The 14,600-nt window shown below is 39.9% G+C and overlaps 1 protein-coding gene across 3 annotated transcripts in view; it reads right to left on the reverse strand.

Annotated features, from left to right (window-relative positions):
• PRKCZ (protein kinase C zeta) overlaps window positions 1-14,600 on the reverse strand; it is a 41,390-nt gene that overhangs the window by 10,980 nt on the left and 15,810 nt on the right. For all 3 annotated transcript variants that reach the window (XM_064397180.1, XM_064397182.1, XM_064397181.1), the window contains 6 exons: window positions 10,673-10,758; window positions 7,798-7,929; window positions 6,600-6,681; window positions 6,291-6,343; window positions 4,090-4,278; window positions 1,646-1,743 (listed from right to left, as the gene is read on the reverse strand). In XM_064397180.1, the coding sequence (XP_064253250.1) occupies window positions 1,646-1,743; window positions 4,090-4,278; window positions 6,291-6,343; window positions 6,600-6,681; window positions 7,798-7,929; window positions 10,673-10,758 (640 nt within the window). The remainder of the gene's footprint in view (window positions 1-1,645; window positions 1,744-4,089; window positions 4,279-6,290; window positions 6,344-6,599; window positions 6,682-7,797; window positions 7,930-10,672; window positions 10,759-14,600) is intronic.

Raw genomic sequence — 14,600 nt, forward strand, 5'->3', positions numbered from 1 at the left:
CTCTATTACAACTCATTTTCTTTGGGCCACTTAACACAATCTGATGTTGATGAATTTATTCACTTGGAATCAGTATTGTGCTTTTCCTGCTTGATGTAAATGAGGCCATAATTATGATTTTATAACACTACAGCCATAATCCAATTGTGAATTCATGACATTATGGTTATATCCATGGCAAATGGCTGAAGTTACCAACAAAAAACTGGAGTGTCACTGCAAGAAGCAGCTGGGCTGCAAAAGCAGGACTCATAAAGCTACACCAGGAATACAGAAAGCTTGGATTATGTTCAGCATGGGTTTTCTTCCTATTTCTGCTCCTCAGCTCTGTCAGTGTAGCTGCCAAAGAGGAATGCACAGGATCCTGCTGCTGACTCAGCCTTTTCCTGGGTTTCAGTAGTTACAAAAAACCTTCTCAACCCCTCACCCTGCCCGAGCACTTGAATTTCTGTATCAGGTGTACTGATACTTTGTGTTTGGTGAGAAACTGTTTGGGAATGTTTTGGTTTAACTCAACAGCCTTTCCCAACAGTTTGTCAATTGTCTAAATGTTTATTTATTTTTTCTGATGAGTTTGTTTTGGTCACATCCTCACTCAGTGACCTCTGGAGATGATTCTTTATTTCTTTCTCCCTTCCAAACACTCCTTGGTCCATGTACCTTCAGAACACTCATCAGCTCCTTTACCTCCTTCATCTCTGTTTTCCTGCTAGGAAGATTTCCTCTGGCTCTAACCATTAGGGAGGTGAAATTTTGGGGACTGAAAAAAAGGTCCAGTGCATGGCTTTGCATTTTAAAACTTGACAATACACATTGCAACAAAGAGATGATTATTCTTAAGGATAAATGACTGGATAATCCATGAAGACTTTAAAACTTTGCACTCTACACTGCAGGTGAGTTGGATAAATGACAATTTTCTGATTATGAGATATATGGCATGAGGCATTATAAAAGTGTAACAGCAAACAGGTGCCTGTGAAAACACAAAAATACCCCAAACCACATCCCAACTCCCCAGGAACATAGGCAGGGACATGAAAGCTCTTGTTTTCCTCATAATACAATTGCAAAACAAGCAGCAAATAATCCAGTTTGGATTGTGCACACAGGGACAAAGAATTAGTATTTCTAAGTTAAGAGTTAAATGAGCACTTTCTCAACAATCCCACAGTGCTTTGAAACGTGCTCAAGGCTTTTCAGCCTCCTAGGTACCAACAGCACTGTGCAGGTAGGGGTTTATATTGTTATTAAAAGGTTATTAGTGGGCAGGCCAGCTCTCAGGCTCTTCAGGAACAGTGACCTGCTGGGAACTGAGCTGGCCTCCCCAGCAGAACTGCTGTAACCTGTTGGGAAGCTCTGTGCTCCCCATTGCACAGGGCTGTGCTCAGGAAGGCAGGACAGCTCCTCCTTTCTTTCCCTTCAGGTCTGACCCAGAACACCACACTTCTCTCCACACCTCTACCCTCTAGAACTGACTTTGCTGCAGCACTGAATCCCTGACAATGCCAATACTTCCTTCCAAAAACTCCTGGCTGTGTGATGGCAGTGGTTGCATTTGCTTTAGGGGAAGCAGTTTAGCACAATGATCAAGAGTCTCAAGAAAAAAAAGAAAAAAAAAAAAAGAATTTCAGATCTTTCTTACCGACTTGTTGTTTGAAAGCATGAATGTAAACCAACTAGGAATGGGTTACTGGATGCCTGTTCAAAGACATGTTTCTCTGTCTGTACCCAATCAATATCCTGAAACAGAGGAATTGAACAATCAGAACTCCTGCTGGATAACCACTGTGGGTATTCCCAGACAAACACTGTGACCATCACAGTGCTGCCTTGCACACATTGTTCTTCAGAAAGGCAAGAACCCCTCAAAATCTGGAGGAAATTATAAAACATTGTCACTCAGTTATGAATTCAGAAGTTATTTAACCATTTAAGGAAGACCTGCAAAAAATCTAAGCCATTGTTAATAACATACATCTGCAATATTTGATAAACTGCTCACACTGCTGCATGGAAATAAATTCAGTTCTTGGATAAATGATCCCAAAGCTGCTGAAGGAGCTCATGCCAGTTACACAAACAATGTGAATCTCCAGCTTTTAAAAGGTTCAAGTGAACTGAACTCATCTCCTCATCTGAAATTCAAATTTAATTCAATGAAACTACCAAGACCTGCTTAGTTGGTCCAGCCAAAATCATTAAAAGCACCACAGATACCTTTAATCCTCCAACAGGAAGAAGTCCTGAATCCCCAGTGCAAAACCACATCATAAAAACAGTTTGCATGACACTGGCACAGTGCTGCAAAATTCAGAGCTGTGATAACAAAGCATTTAAGCTTGATTTCCTAGAACCACACACAATTGAAACATCACAGACAGCTGGGTTTAGCAGCAGATATTCACCCTCCATGCAGAGCACTGATCATGTGCCACCCTGCAGACGCTCAGGACCCTGCCAAACACCAGAACTGTAATTGTTCTAAAAATTCTCCATTTACCACAGACACTCCCAGCTTCCCAACCAATCTGGAGACAAGAAATGGAGACTGAAATGAGACCTTCCTGTCAGGGATGGATGCTGACACTCAGAGGAAGCCAAGAACTGTCACCATCCCATGAAATAAACCTGCCAGGTTCTGTGTGTGGACCCTTGTGAAGATCCATCACCTTGGAGGGGTAAACCTGAGTCCAGATCAAAATCCAGGGCCAAAAATCCAATTTTGAATAAAGCACTAAATATGTCCACCTCTTCTTGGTTTAACTAAATGAGCTTCTCTTTAAGAGTCTTTAAATGAACTCTTCATTAGTGCACTTGGCATTAGGATTACACCAGTGCTCCACTTCACAAAACTAAGCTCAGCAAAACTGAACAGAAGCCCAGGTGTTTGATTCCCTTCCATCTCACTTCTCTCCACTAGCAGCCAGGTGATTTAAACATGCTGATACTTGCAATGTAATTGATTTTTTCTTTGTGGAACACTTCTAAGGTGAAATTTCCATTACTTGCAATATCACATGCACTCACAGAATTCAGTGCATCTCCTATCAATTCCCAGAATTTCATTATATAGCTTATCTTAGAGAAAAGAAAAACCAATTAGCTCTGTCTTCTATGTAATTATGAGAGCCACAATTCCAGAAAGCCTTTCCTCATCTACCTCTGCTTCTCAAACAGCTGCACAACTCATTAAACAGGACTTGGCTTTGGCTCCCACCTTCTTGGAAAAACATGTGTTAAAAAGGAAAACAGTAAATAAACCACACAACAGACTCATCTTGGTTCATAAAAAGGAAACATCAAATAAATGAGAGAGCCAAAGGATTTTAGAACTAAGCCCAGCCTCTGGAATAATGACAGAGATGACAGAGCAACTGATTGAAACTACCAACACAAAGAGCACTTAAAATAGGGTTTTGATGGTTTTTGCACAAACACCCTACTTTCAATAAAGTCTACTATAGGAAAAAGATGAAAAAAAAATGCCCTTTTTAATTTTCAATTTTTCCCCCAACTAGTGCATTTGAGATCTGGTATTAAAAAAAATCGACAGGATTTTGAAAATAATGGAGAAATGCAGCAGACTTCTGTGGCAGACAAAAACACAGGGATCTCAAATGGCAGTGGCATAATTTTTGAACTCATGGAAGAAATATTTCAGAATACTGAGTCACTTGCACATAGGCTCTGCCAACATAAGAACAAAGTTTCAGCTCCTTTTCTGCCACACAGACAATGCTTTTGCCTTGGAAAACACATTTGCTTCTTTTCAAAATTAAGTGACAAATTCCACCCCATTTATCTCATCACTTACAGATTAGTACATCCAGGTTGGAATGTTTAATACATGATTTCTACCAAGACTATTAGTAATTGTTAGTTGTTATTACAATAAGGGACATTTCTGTCAGATTTCATCCTGGAGCTTCATGCAGAGTTGATGACAAACGAGCTCAAAAGTCAGAAAAACTTCTCTGCCAGAGAAGCTGTCTGAAACATGAGCTTCTTGCTTAGTTGGATGGTTTTTGTTAAAGCATAGGAAGTTTTTATAGTATGTAAAAGAATGCAATTTACACAGACTTTTACCTCATCATCATGGACCAGTTCTTTTTTCACTACTTTCATAGCATAGATCTGATCATTCTTTTTTAACCGAACCAGAAGAACTTTGGCATAACTTCCACGGCCAATGACTCGGATTAAATCAAAGTCCTGGAGGCCAAGCCCCTGAGAAATCTTAATTCCATCCATTCCATCAATGACTGGTTTGAGATCCTGTATAAAAAGAAACAGATGCTAGAAACTGAACACATTTCCATAGCAAGTAACTATTAAAGCAGAGAGATCTTTGAGCACTGGACACAATTTGCTGACTTTGCTTGGCACTGGCACCCAGGGCTGGATGCTGATTGGAACACATTTGTTTAGAAATGTTTGGTTTCCATTGGGTTTGCTCTAACTAAAAGTTACTGGTTTTTTTCTAGGCAGCAGTTCATCCAACTAATCATTTTCATATTCCCTGCTAGAAAGCAGAAGGCAGTGCCTTGAGAAATGAGGTTTATCCAAATTCCTGAACCTCAAGGCATGTACATTGTATCCTTTACACAAAGTGAGGAGCATTGCTCATATTCTGACACATACAGCACAAATTAATAAAGGCTATCTAAAAATAAGATGACTAAGGACACACTAATTTGCTAATGAATATACCTGTCTTGGTTTCTATTTAGGCAACAACTGTCTGTGTTCAGCTCACTATCATTTTAATGAAAATTAAGATTTCTAACAGGTTCCTGGGAATACAGAGAAGCAGATCTCAATTTCTCAGGTCTGGAAATTTGCAGGAAATATTCCACTATGAAGAATGTTATTTTTAAATTCATTATTTAAGAAAGAGAAATTTTATCACCTTGGCTGTTTGCTGGAATTAGATGTGAAAACATGGGACTGAAGATGGAGCACTGAACTAGATGAATGCAGCAGGTACTTGGACTTTCAGGTTTTACCAATGTACCCAAGGCTTTGACACACTTCTGTGGCCTATTTTTATCTGACCTCACACTACTGTACTTGCAGACAGATCAGCATTCTGCAGAACTGTGCAAAGTGTTTATATAAAGAATCTTGATCTAGGATTGACTGCTATTAGAAGAGATTGCTCTAAGCTTAAAGATTCTAGACAAAGCTGCCAGAACACCAACTCCTTTCTGTAGGATACCTTAAATCATTTCAGTGCAGCTCAAAGGCAAGGTGGGACAATCAGAGCAGTGTCATTCAGGACAGCTGAGCAAACAGCACCTCCCAAATTTCAGCACAAACCTGAGCACTGACCACAGCCTAAGTGAGCAATAAAATTCTTTGATGTGCTTTTAATTTTTACCCTTCCCTTTCTGAATTTGAGATAAAAATCTGCAGCTACATGACTGAAAAGAAGGCAGTCAGTCACCCAGGAGCAGGAGCTGCTCAAGTGTGAAAGGAATGGTAGTGACAAGCATTGTAGTGGAGGCAAAGGAAAAAGGTGCAGCCTTGCTCAGAGGGGAACATCAGAACAACTCCCAGTGCTGTGCAGAGTGCATCCTATTTATTTTAAATATGCCAGAAGCAGTCTTAAAAGAAATGTCTTTAAGCCCTTTAGAATTGAAGCATATTGAGATTTTTCAGACTGCTCTAAAGGAATAACATTGTTGATGTGCAGAGATTGAGTCAGATCTCTACAAAAGACCTGAAAAAAGAGTTTAAGTGTATGTTATTCTATTTGTGTTTCACAGGAGCTGTGTAGAAATGCTTAGGTATTATTTCTATGAACCCTCTCAGAGAGCTGGGTAGTTAATGGGTCACCAGACTGAACCAAGTTCCACAGCAACAGCCTGAGGGTGACAAAGGGTGAGCATCCATTAGGGACAGCAGACAAGGCAATGGCAAAGCCACCATTTGTTGTAAGGACCATAAAAGTCAAACCCTCTGCTAAATCACTGTTATTCCAACAAATGGAAGTGAGAAAACAAAAATGTTAAAAGGTATCTTGCATCATGAGTGGAATGACAACAGCTTAAAACAAAATAAATCTGAAAAAAATCCAATAAAAATGCTTAAATTATCAACATTCAGAAAAAAAACCTCAGACTTTTGAAAAAGGCAGCAGAAAGCCCAGAACAAATAATCAGCTATTTTATAAAAAGTTGAATGATTAGACTGAACTTGATGAACTCAAAGGTCTTTTCCAACCTAGCTCATTCTGTGATTTGGAATACATAAATACAAATTGCAAAAGTATTTTAAGAACATACCTCAGAGTCATCTTTAATGGTGTCATGTTTCCGGTTTGAAGGAATGTAGGGAACTGGAAAAGAAATCAAAGTAGTGTGGTTATAAAGGCCTTCATTGAAATAGATTTAAAAATCAATAAACAGAAAGATATTTAGTAGCTTATGGCCAGGTTGCTTTAAACATTACTGGACTTCATTAACCATTTTATTGACCAGGTTGCTTTAAACATTACTGGACCACATTGACCAGTTGACCATATTTTTCCACTTTCATAAACAGGAAGAGGAAAAAATGAGGGCAAGAGGGTTGTAAAGCAGCAAAGCACTCACTTCCATCAGTGTCTTCTGAAGGGAGATCAGCCTCATCGTTTTTGTCATCCAAGCGAGGTTCCTGGGAAGGCATGACCGAATCCTGCCAAACACAGCACACAAACAAACCCCCCTGGGCATGCAGCCCTGGGGCTGCCCTGCCTCAAACTCCAGGAGATCCTCTCCTTTTCCACAAGGAAAACTGGATTTTGGAGACTACATGTCCAAATATTAGCATTTTGTAATGCATGGGAAAAGCAGCCTACCAAAACCCAAATCCTACGTTAGCCATTCTCTGCAGCTACAACAGATTCTTGGCTGTCTTCTAAAAATAAGAGTGGGATATTTTACAGCAAAGTTCAAAATTTTATTCTACTTAAAGACCTCTGAGTGTTTCACATGGAACTATAACCAAGTAAACACCTCAGCATGATGTTACACACTCCATTTAGAGCACTGGCATATTCCTTTCCTGCTTAATAAAAACATGATTTTTTTTTTCTCATTATGCATAAATTAGTGAAGACCACTACAACAGATATTTTATACTGCATTTGGACCCTGGGCTCACCCCCAGACAAGCAGGACTACTCCAGGAAGTACAGCAGCATGAAGAAAGTAATTGGCAAAGAACTGGTAACGTGAAGGCAAATCACATACAATACCAGCAAAGAAAAATACTGGTTTAAGTCACAAAAAATGATACAACCACCAGTGAAATACTGGGGATGGATACAGGAAAGGGGTAAAATTGAGATATACAGATGTTTAAATGTTTTGATGTTTAAAGCCTAGGAAAGACACCAACATTGGCAATGAACTGAGGGCCATGGAGAGGAAGAGAACAGTACTGGAGAACTGGAAGTGGCAGGAACAGGAAAGCAATAAGCCTTTCTGAAAAGAGCAGTGTGGAAATTATATCAGTGCCTTAGCTCTTAAAACATTCCCACAGGCTAAAAGGAATAACTTCTGAGCTTGTCAGTGTCTAATGGAGAAGTCAAATTCAAGCCTGAGCACACTGAAGTCACATCACAAGCCTTCTTTCTCACCTTCTCTCTGCTCACAATGCAAAGGCTTGTTCTGCACAGAAACTGAAACCCAAATGCTCCCAGGTGTTACATCCACAGCCCTGCCCACATTTCCTTACTCAGGACACATCTTCCAAGAGCAGCCCAGGCCAGAGTGGCACCCCCCAGCCCTGCCCAGAGCACATACTCACCATATGCCTTTTGCAGGTCAGTGGGACAAGGATGTGACAACGTTTATGGACCAACAGCTTGCAGTTGATACACTTGTAGCCTTGCCTTGCGAGCCCCCATATCCTTTCACTGCACTGGCCACAGTACGCTCTCTGCAAGCCACAATGCACATCATCAGCTCCAGGAGCAATCCCTGCTGGGAGCCAGCAGCTCTCTAGCAGCAAGAGCCCATCCCAGTCACCTAACAGATGTTCAGGAATAATTTTAGAATGTCCAGAATTACAATAATAACTGAAGGTTACACTTCACACCCAGAATTCAGCTAAATAGAGGGTTTTTTTAATCAATGTTAGGAAAACAAATACCTCAAGCATATGGAACACATTATAGTGTGACATTAGCAAATCATTGTTAGAGAATAAGTCTATTTAGAATCTCAAGTTTTGACAGAGGTCACCCAAACAAAACCGCCAGAAGTTTGTACTACATAATTATGTATAAGAAACACCCAAAGTGACTGTGCTAGAGAACATTGGCACAAAATGTTAAACAGACAATGTATAAAAAGTCTTCTGCATCTACACCTATACACTTTAACAGTGGGAGAAGCTTTGCATAATTAAAACCCATTAATCATGTCTGATATCAAGCCTCTGTATTGCACCGAGCATCAAAAATCTACGGTGTTTTTACATATGTAAGAAAAGAGCATGTGAGTTAAATCAAAATGAGGGTAAATGAAGAATCCAGACATCCTGCTGCTGACTTTAACAGGAGAGGTTTTTAACTCATTGTTCCAGTGTATATTGCTATGGTCAAACTACAATCTGAGATCCTCACACACCAAGGAGTCACCCAGGCCCAGGGACTGACCACACAAAACTCACTCCTGATCCCCTGGCTGCCAATGCTCCCCATCATTCCTGCAGCAGGCTGAGGCACTGCCCATCACCTGCAGCTGCACAGGAGCCTGCTGCTCCAGCCCAGCTCAGCCAGAGCTCCCAAAGCTGTGTCCCAAAGCCCAGGGCCAGCCTGCTCCTCCCAGGCACTGCCCGTTACGCTGCGGTCACCAGAGCTCACAGCACTGAGTCACACACACTCCTGCCCAAAACCCCTCAGCTCCTGAAAATCCCTGCTAGCAGTGCTGGAACAGTCAAAAACTAATGATCAAAGAATGGAGCATTTCTTCAAACAAGCATTTTTATATTGGTATAAAATTATTGTTGTATTTTGGTAGTTGTAGAAAACAAGAATTAATTCCTTCCTCCTCATCTGTGCAGCCAGTCCTCCTCATCAGGAGAAACCCAAACTGCACTGCCCAGAGGAAAGAAAAACAACCCAAAAACTGCCTGATGAGAGGAAGCCTGGGACATCTATTGCCACCTCTTCCAAAATTCCTGGCCCACCAGACTTCCTTCAGTATCCTTTTATAGGTTTTGCAGCAGTACTATTGAGTCTAAATAAAACCTGTCAGGCCCTGGAAGTAGGGGCAGGTCCCAAATTCCATCCCAAATTCAGGTAACCCTTTCATAGCTCTCACATGCAGTCAAAGCCATATCAGAGTTGACCTTTATGTTATGTTCAACAAGATTAGAGTTTAAATTTTTGTTCATTTATCTGAATGATCTGAAAAAGTTACAAAAGGTTTCCTTATGGAAAAAAAATCTTTGAGGCAATACTTCAGCCTTAAAAATTACATCAACACTGAAATTTGTCTTCAATTCAGTAATACAGACATGACCATAATGTCTCATCAATTTATCCATTTTAATGTCACATTTTACAGTTTATGTCAACCTTCTTACTAACTTCAGTTGGATGTGATTTGTGTTCTGGCTCTGGATGATGTCACTTGTATGCAGGTACAAAAGCAGTCTTGTTTAGGATTGTGACATCCCAATGTGGGCATCCTAATGAGGTATCAAAATCTCTGTGTATAGTCACTATTTACCACACTGCAAATAAAACATCATTATCTATAACATTATGGATTATTAAAATGGCAGTATGCATTCATAGTGTTTCAAAGGAAATATTACATAGCAAATAAACATAAAAAAGTATACTTTCATATTATAAATTAAAATATTTCATTCCTGTAGCACATTATACAAATTCATGTGATAATTCATATATATGATATTTTAAATATATTTAGTGATAAAAGGCTGAGTTTTAAGGGGCTTTTCCTTCTTTCAGTGCATTTTTGGGGTGGGAAATTTTAGAAAAAACTCTTATTTCAATTTTTAGAAAAAATGTCTCTGCTGAATGAAAGAGTTAACTCTTCTGAGTGCACTCAGTTTTGTGTGGAATTCCCCCAAGTACATTTGTATATATGCTGCAATACTTAGGCATAATGGGATAAGTGAAGGAGGTGTCTCAGCCTTAAAGCCACATTCACTTGCTTATGTGGATTAAATCAGGCTCTCCAAATGCAGCTGTATTTTAGCTCAAGGAAAAATCTTTTTAAAATTCTTAGATTGTGTAGTACCCCAGATACTAAACAGTTAAAGCTCACATCAGCAGCTGCAACTTTTATGGATGGCAAAGTGTTCTGAAGGTAAAAGATTTTGCTAACAAGCAACCAAAATCACAGGAATGGAGAGAGGAGAAGCTGTTCCAAGGATGTATCAGCTTAAACTGTCACAAACACAGTATTTTAGACTTTAAAAATAAATAATTTCCACCAATCCTGTATTAACTCAAATTCAAACACTGCCAAGTTTTGCCTGCTCGTTAGGACTCGAATAACACCGCAGCGTCCAAAATGTCACACCAACAAGCATCCTGCTTTTCCTTTCTTTCCAACACTCCAACACAGAAAAAGCACAGGCTGAGGCAAACAATGAGCACAGAACATGAGCAAACCCCAACGTTTCATGCAACAGTACTCACTCTGTTAAAACGTTTGGCTTGGAACAAATGCCCATTCACTCGGTACAGCTTCCTCCATCTTCGGGCTCCCCGGCGGTAGATGGATTCTAGGGAAGAAACCAGAAAGGTGTAAGGCAGCAGCATGGCAGCCCAGCAGCACCACACACAGCAGGGTAAGCAAGTTGTGGCTCAGAACAATCTTGCTTTCCTAAATATCAACGCACAGCCACAATCCCTGGGGATTTGGATTTTTTTAAGGCGGCCGTGAGTGACGGCTGGGGCAGGATGTGCTTTCACCGCTGCCTCTCCCTTCCCTCCAGCCCTGTCTCTTTTCCCTCACATGATCATAATCCCGTTACAGCTCCGTGCCTGCTCTGGCTCAGGTGAGAGGGACAGAGCTGTTAAAGGAGCAGCTCCTCGGGGAAATGGCGCTGCTGCTGTGCCCTGGCACCTTCCACGGCCACGCACAAAGGGTGGCTGCTGTCATACTGACAGCGTGAGACGTGTTGGGTCCTGATAACACCTCACCCATGCAGCATTCAACATGTTATAAGTCTGCAGAGTTACTTCATTTCAGTTCATTTTTACCTTGACAGTAAATATTGCTTTTGTTCAGGCAGGTCAAGTGCAGGTCCAGTATTATTTTTAATATATTCTAAACATAACAAGAAATCATTTAATCTGCTTAAGCCAAACCCAGCATCTACTCCAAGTTACTTTTCTTGTGGCTGTTTACATGCAGATGAGCAGCTTCTGTGTGAATAGCTAATTAGAGAGTTTGATATTTAACATTAAGTGTTGTGCCACAGGGGTCCCTTGTAGAGCTGCTCACAGCTGTAAGGGTGACACAGCCAAGCCCTGCACACCAGCAGGGTCAGTAGCTTCCCACAGCTGGTACAGGTGGGTTCTGTGGGGAACATGGACGTATAAAGACTCTGACAGACTTGATTTCTAATTGATACTTTGTCAGAATGAAGCAGACTGTACATTTAAAATCCTCAGGAAGTAAAACAAAAGCATCTTAGATTTTCATCTTTAATATTATTTTTAAGTTTCAAACATTCACACTTCATCAAATATGAAGACTTTTTTTTAAATAGAAAAACACAGATATTTTCTGTGTCAAATGATAATGCAAGTAGTAAAAAGTTTCTTTGTCAAGAAATTATTTTAACATTATATTGAGCAAGCCAAAACTCACAGGCTACTGACACGCAATGTGTGAACACTGGCTGCAATACTGGGTCTGATTTTAGATCCTCTATTTTTGTCCTTCCAAAGGAAGCATTGAAGTTTCTGTGATTCCACATATCTACAGTGCCAAATCCCCAAACATTCATACCTACTCTATTTGCATGTGCAAATGTTTACTGTGCAAGCATTTGAAACAGATACTGCACTATTAAACTAATTGTTAACAATTTGGAAAAAAAAAACCAACGAGCTTCTCAGAGCACCTAAAGGACTGTACACCCAAAATGGCAAAGACAGAGCTACTGGAACAGAGGTGTAAACTGGATATGGCCATTTGACTCAAACAACTCTTCCAAACCTGCCAAATGTCAGCCTTAAAGCAAACTTTTCTCAAGTGCAAAGAACATTAAAATGAGAACCTAGCAAAATGACTGCAAGGTTTTTAACTAAAATATGCTCAGCCACAAACACCAATGGAAAACCCTTCCATCATTTCTAGGGTGACTTTTCACCAAGTGGAAAAAATCTCCACAAGGATTTTTTTTTCCAAAATAGTTAATTAATTCATCAGACAAAGCACCATATGGAGGCAACGTAATACATCTGTGATCTGAACATTAGCTTATCACTGACATGAGGAATATTAAGTGAATGATAAGTTAACGAGCAGCTTGTGCTGATGAAGTCTGTAAATAGAGGAGCAAGTCACCTCCCTAATTAATGATAAATATTAAATCAAAGGCAGGGTTTTATATCATGTACTTGTGAGGCAACAGACTAACAAAAACTGAGCTTAATATAAACCAGCTTTAAAAAGTGGGAACCTCTACAATTGATTCCCAGGACTGCCATGGTTCAGTGCAGGGGCTGAGGCAAATCAATCCCTGTTTCCTCTTCCCAGGCTCCAAAAGGGGCCAAGGTAAAAAATGAGAAAACAGCAATCCCTGCAAGACACACCTTTATAGCACACATTCTATTATTACTAGACATTAGGATTAAATTTCTATGACAGAATAAAACACTCTTGCTCACTGAGGATCCAAAAGTGGGACAAGTGGTTGTGCTGCCAGAGACCTCGACCCCTGGAAAACTGAGCAGGCAGGAACCTTGTGAAAGGGGACATCCTTCCCAGAAACTCCCCCAAGGATAATGCCAGGCTATAAAAAGCAGTTTGGGTTTTCAAGATCATTGTTATTTTGAAGCATTATCAGCTACAAGGCCCAGCTAGAGCTCCACCAGATCAAAGAAACCACCTTGAACAATAATCAGATTCATAAAATGGCAGTAAGTGCATACCTCGAGTTAAGAAATAATAAATTGTCAGTGCTGTGTGAACAAAGCTCTCAGCTGACTTTGCATCTCATCCCTTCACATGGCAAAATGAACCCAAACAACATTTTCAGGGACATGCTTCTAGAACACTTCAGAATACAACAAGGAATGGATTTTGTGATTCCTGGTAACCAAGAACTAAACCAAGTTTTTACAGGATTGATCCCAGCTACCTAGAGGGAGGAATGGCACCACAAAGTCTGACTATTTAATTAATGAACTTATTGAAAAGGGCTCTTTTTTAATTTATTTCACAGCACACATCAGTTAACTCATTAAGGAGTTCGAGTTGGCTGCTTGCAGTCTGATGGAGATGATATACTCCTAATTAAACAAAGTAATCTTTTCTGATGATTAATATTAAGCACAAGGCATTGCCTAACAAAAAAAAAAAAATTCTTTCAAACCCTAATTGTGTATCTGAAAACATTTAGATAAAAAAAATCAAGTCTATTTTAAGCTCTTAGCAGGGATAACAATTTTTAATGGGGGAACACAAATATATACTGTAAATAGAATGAAGGTGCAGAACTTTATGTACTTCCAAGATTGGAAAATTGAAAGAAAAAAATCCCAGGCTTTTTCAAAGTAAGAGTACAAGGGAAATAAAAGTACTCAAAATAAAATAAACCAGCTGCCTCTACCTAAAAAGCAATGGGGAACAACTGACAGTTGCTGCTGTGCAATTCTTCCCTCTGTTGTCAAACTGTGCAACTGCATCACTAACAGTGATGCACAGCAAACCCTGCAAAGAGATTTCATATTGGCTTTCCAATGACATTTTCTAGGACTGGGCTTGGGCTTCGTTCCTCATCTTTTAAAAAATATCGTAGAAAACAGTTCTAAGGAAAAACGTGAACACACAAAATTTAAATTGGACATAAATTGACAAGCAATGTTTAGTGTTCAGTGTTAATTCCAAATTAATTAATCTACAGAGGATACTCCCCAATACCATAACAAGGTCTGCAGAACTTCACAGAAAGGATGAGAACTTTGTGCTGAAAAATGTAACTTGGGAAAGCAGAGGAAAATAGAAGGAGGCACAATTCCTTTCCAAATGACAGCACAGTTGGTTTCCACCAATGAAGGGCAGTAAGATGGCCACAAAAATTATTCCCTCTTCATTTGGATTTCCAAATGCAATTCCAAAGCTGGCTTTTATGTGATCCAGCCCTAATGAAATCTGCTCCTATCCTGAGCACAGAGGTAATTTGCTATTGCTGCAAATCACTTCTCAGAGATTAATACAACTTGTTTACAGGCCAATTACCCAGCCTGCCAGCTGGACACTACCAGAATGCCCAGTTTTTGTTTTGTTCTTTTAATGTTGTGCTGAGCACACAAGTGAGCATTCTTTCAAAACCAACTCATGAATTACAAGGGGGAAATTGATACTGGCATTTCAGATAGACTGGACTTG

The sequence above is a fragment of the Passer domesticus genome, chromosome 22 (assembly GCF_036417665.1).
Source record: "Passer domesticus isolate bPasDom1 chromosome 22, bPasDom1.hap1, whole genome shotgun sequence".
Lineage (NCBI taxonomy): Eukaryota > Metazoa > Chordata > Aves > Passeriformes > Passeridae > Passer > Passer domesticus.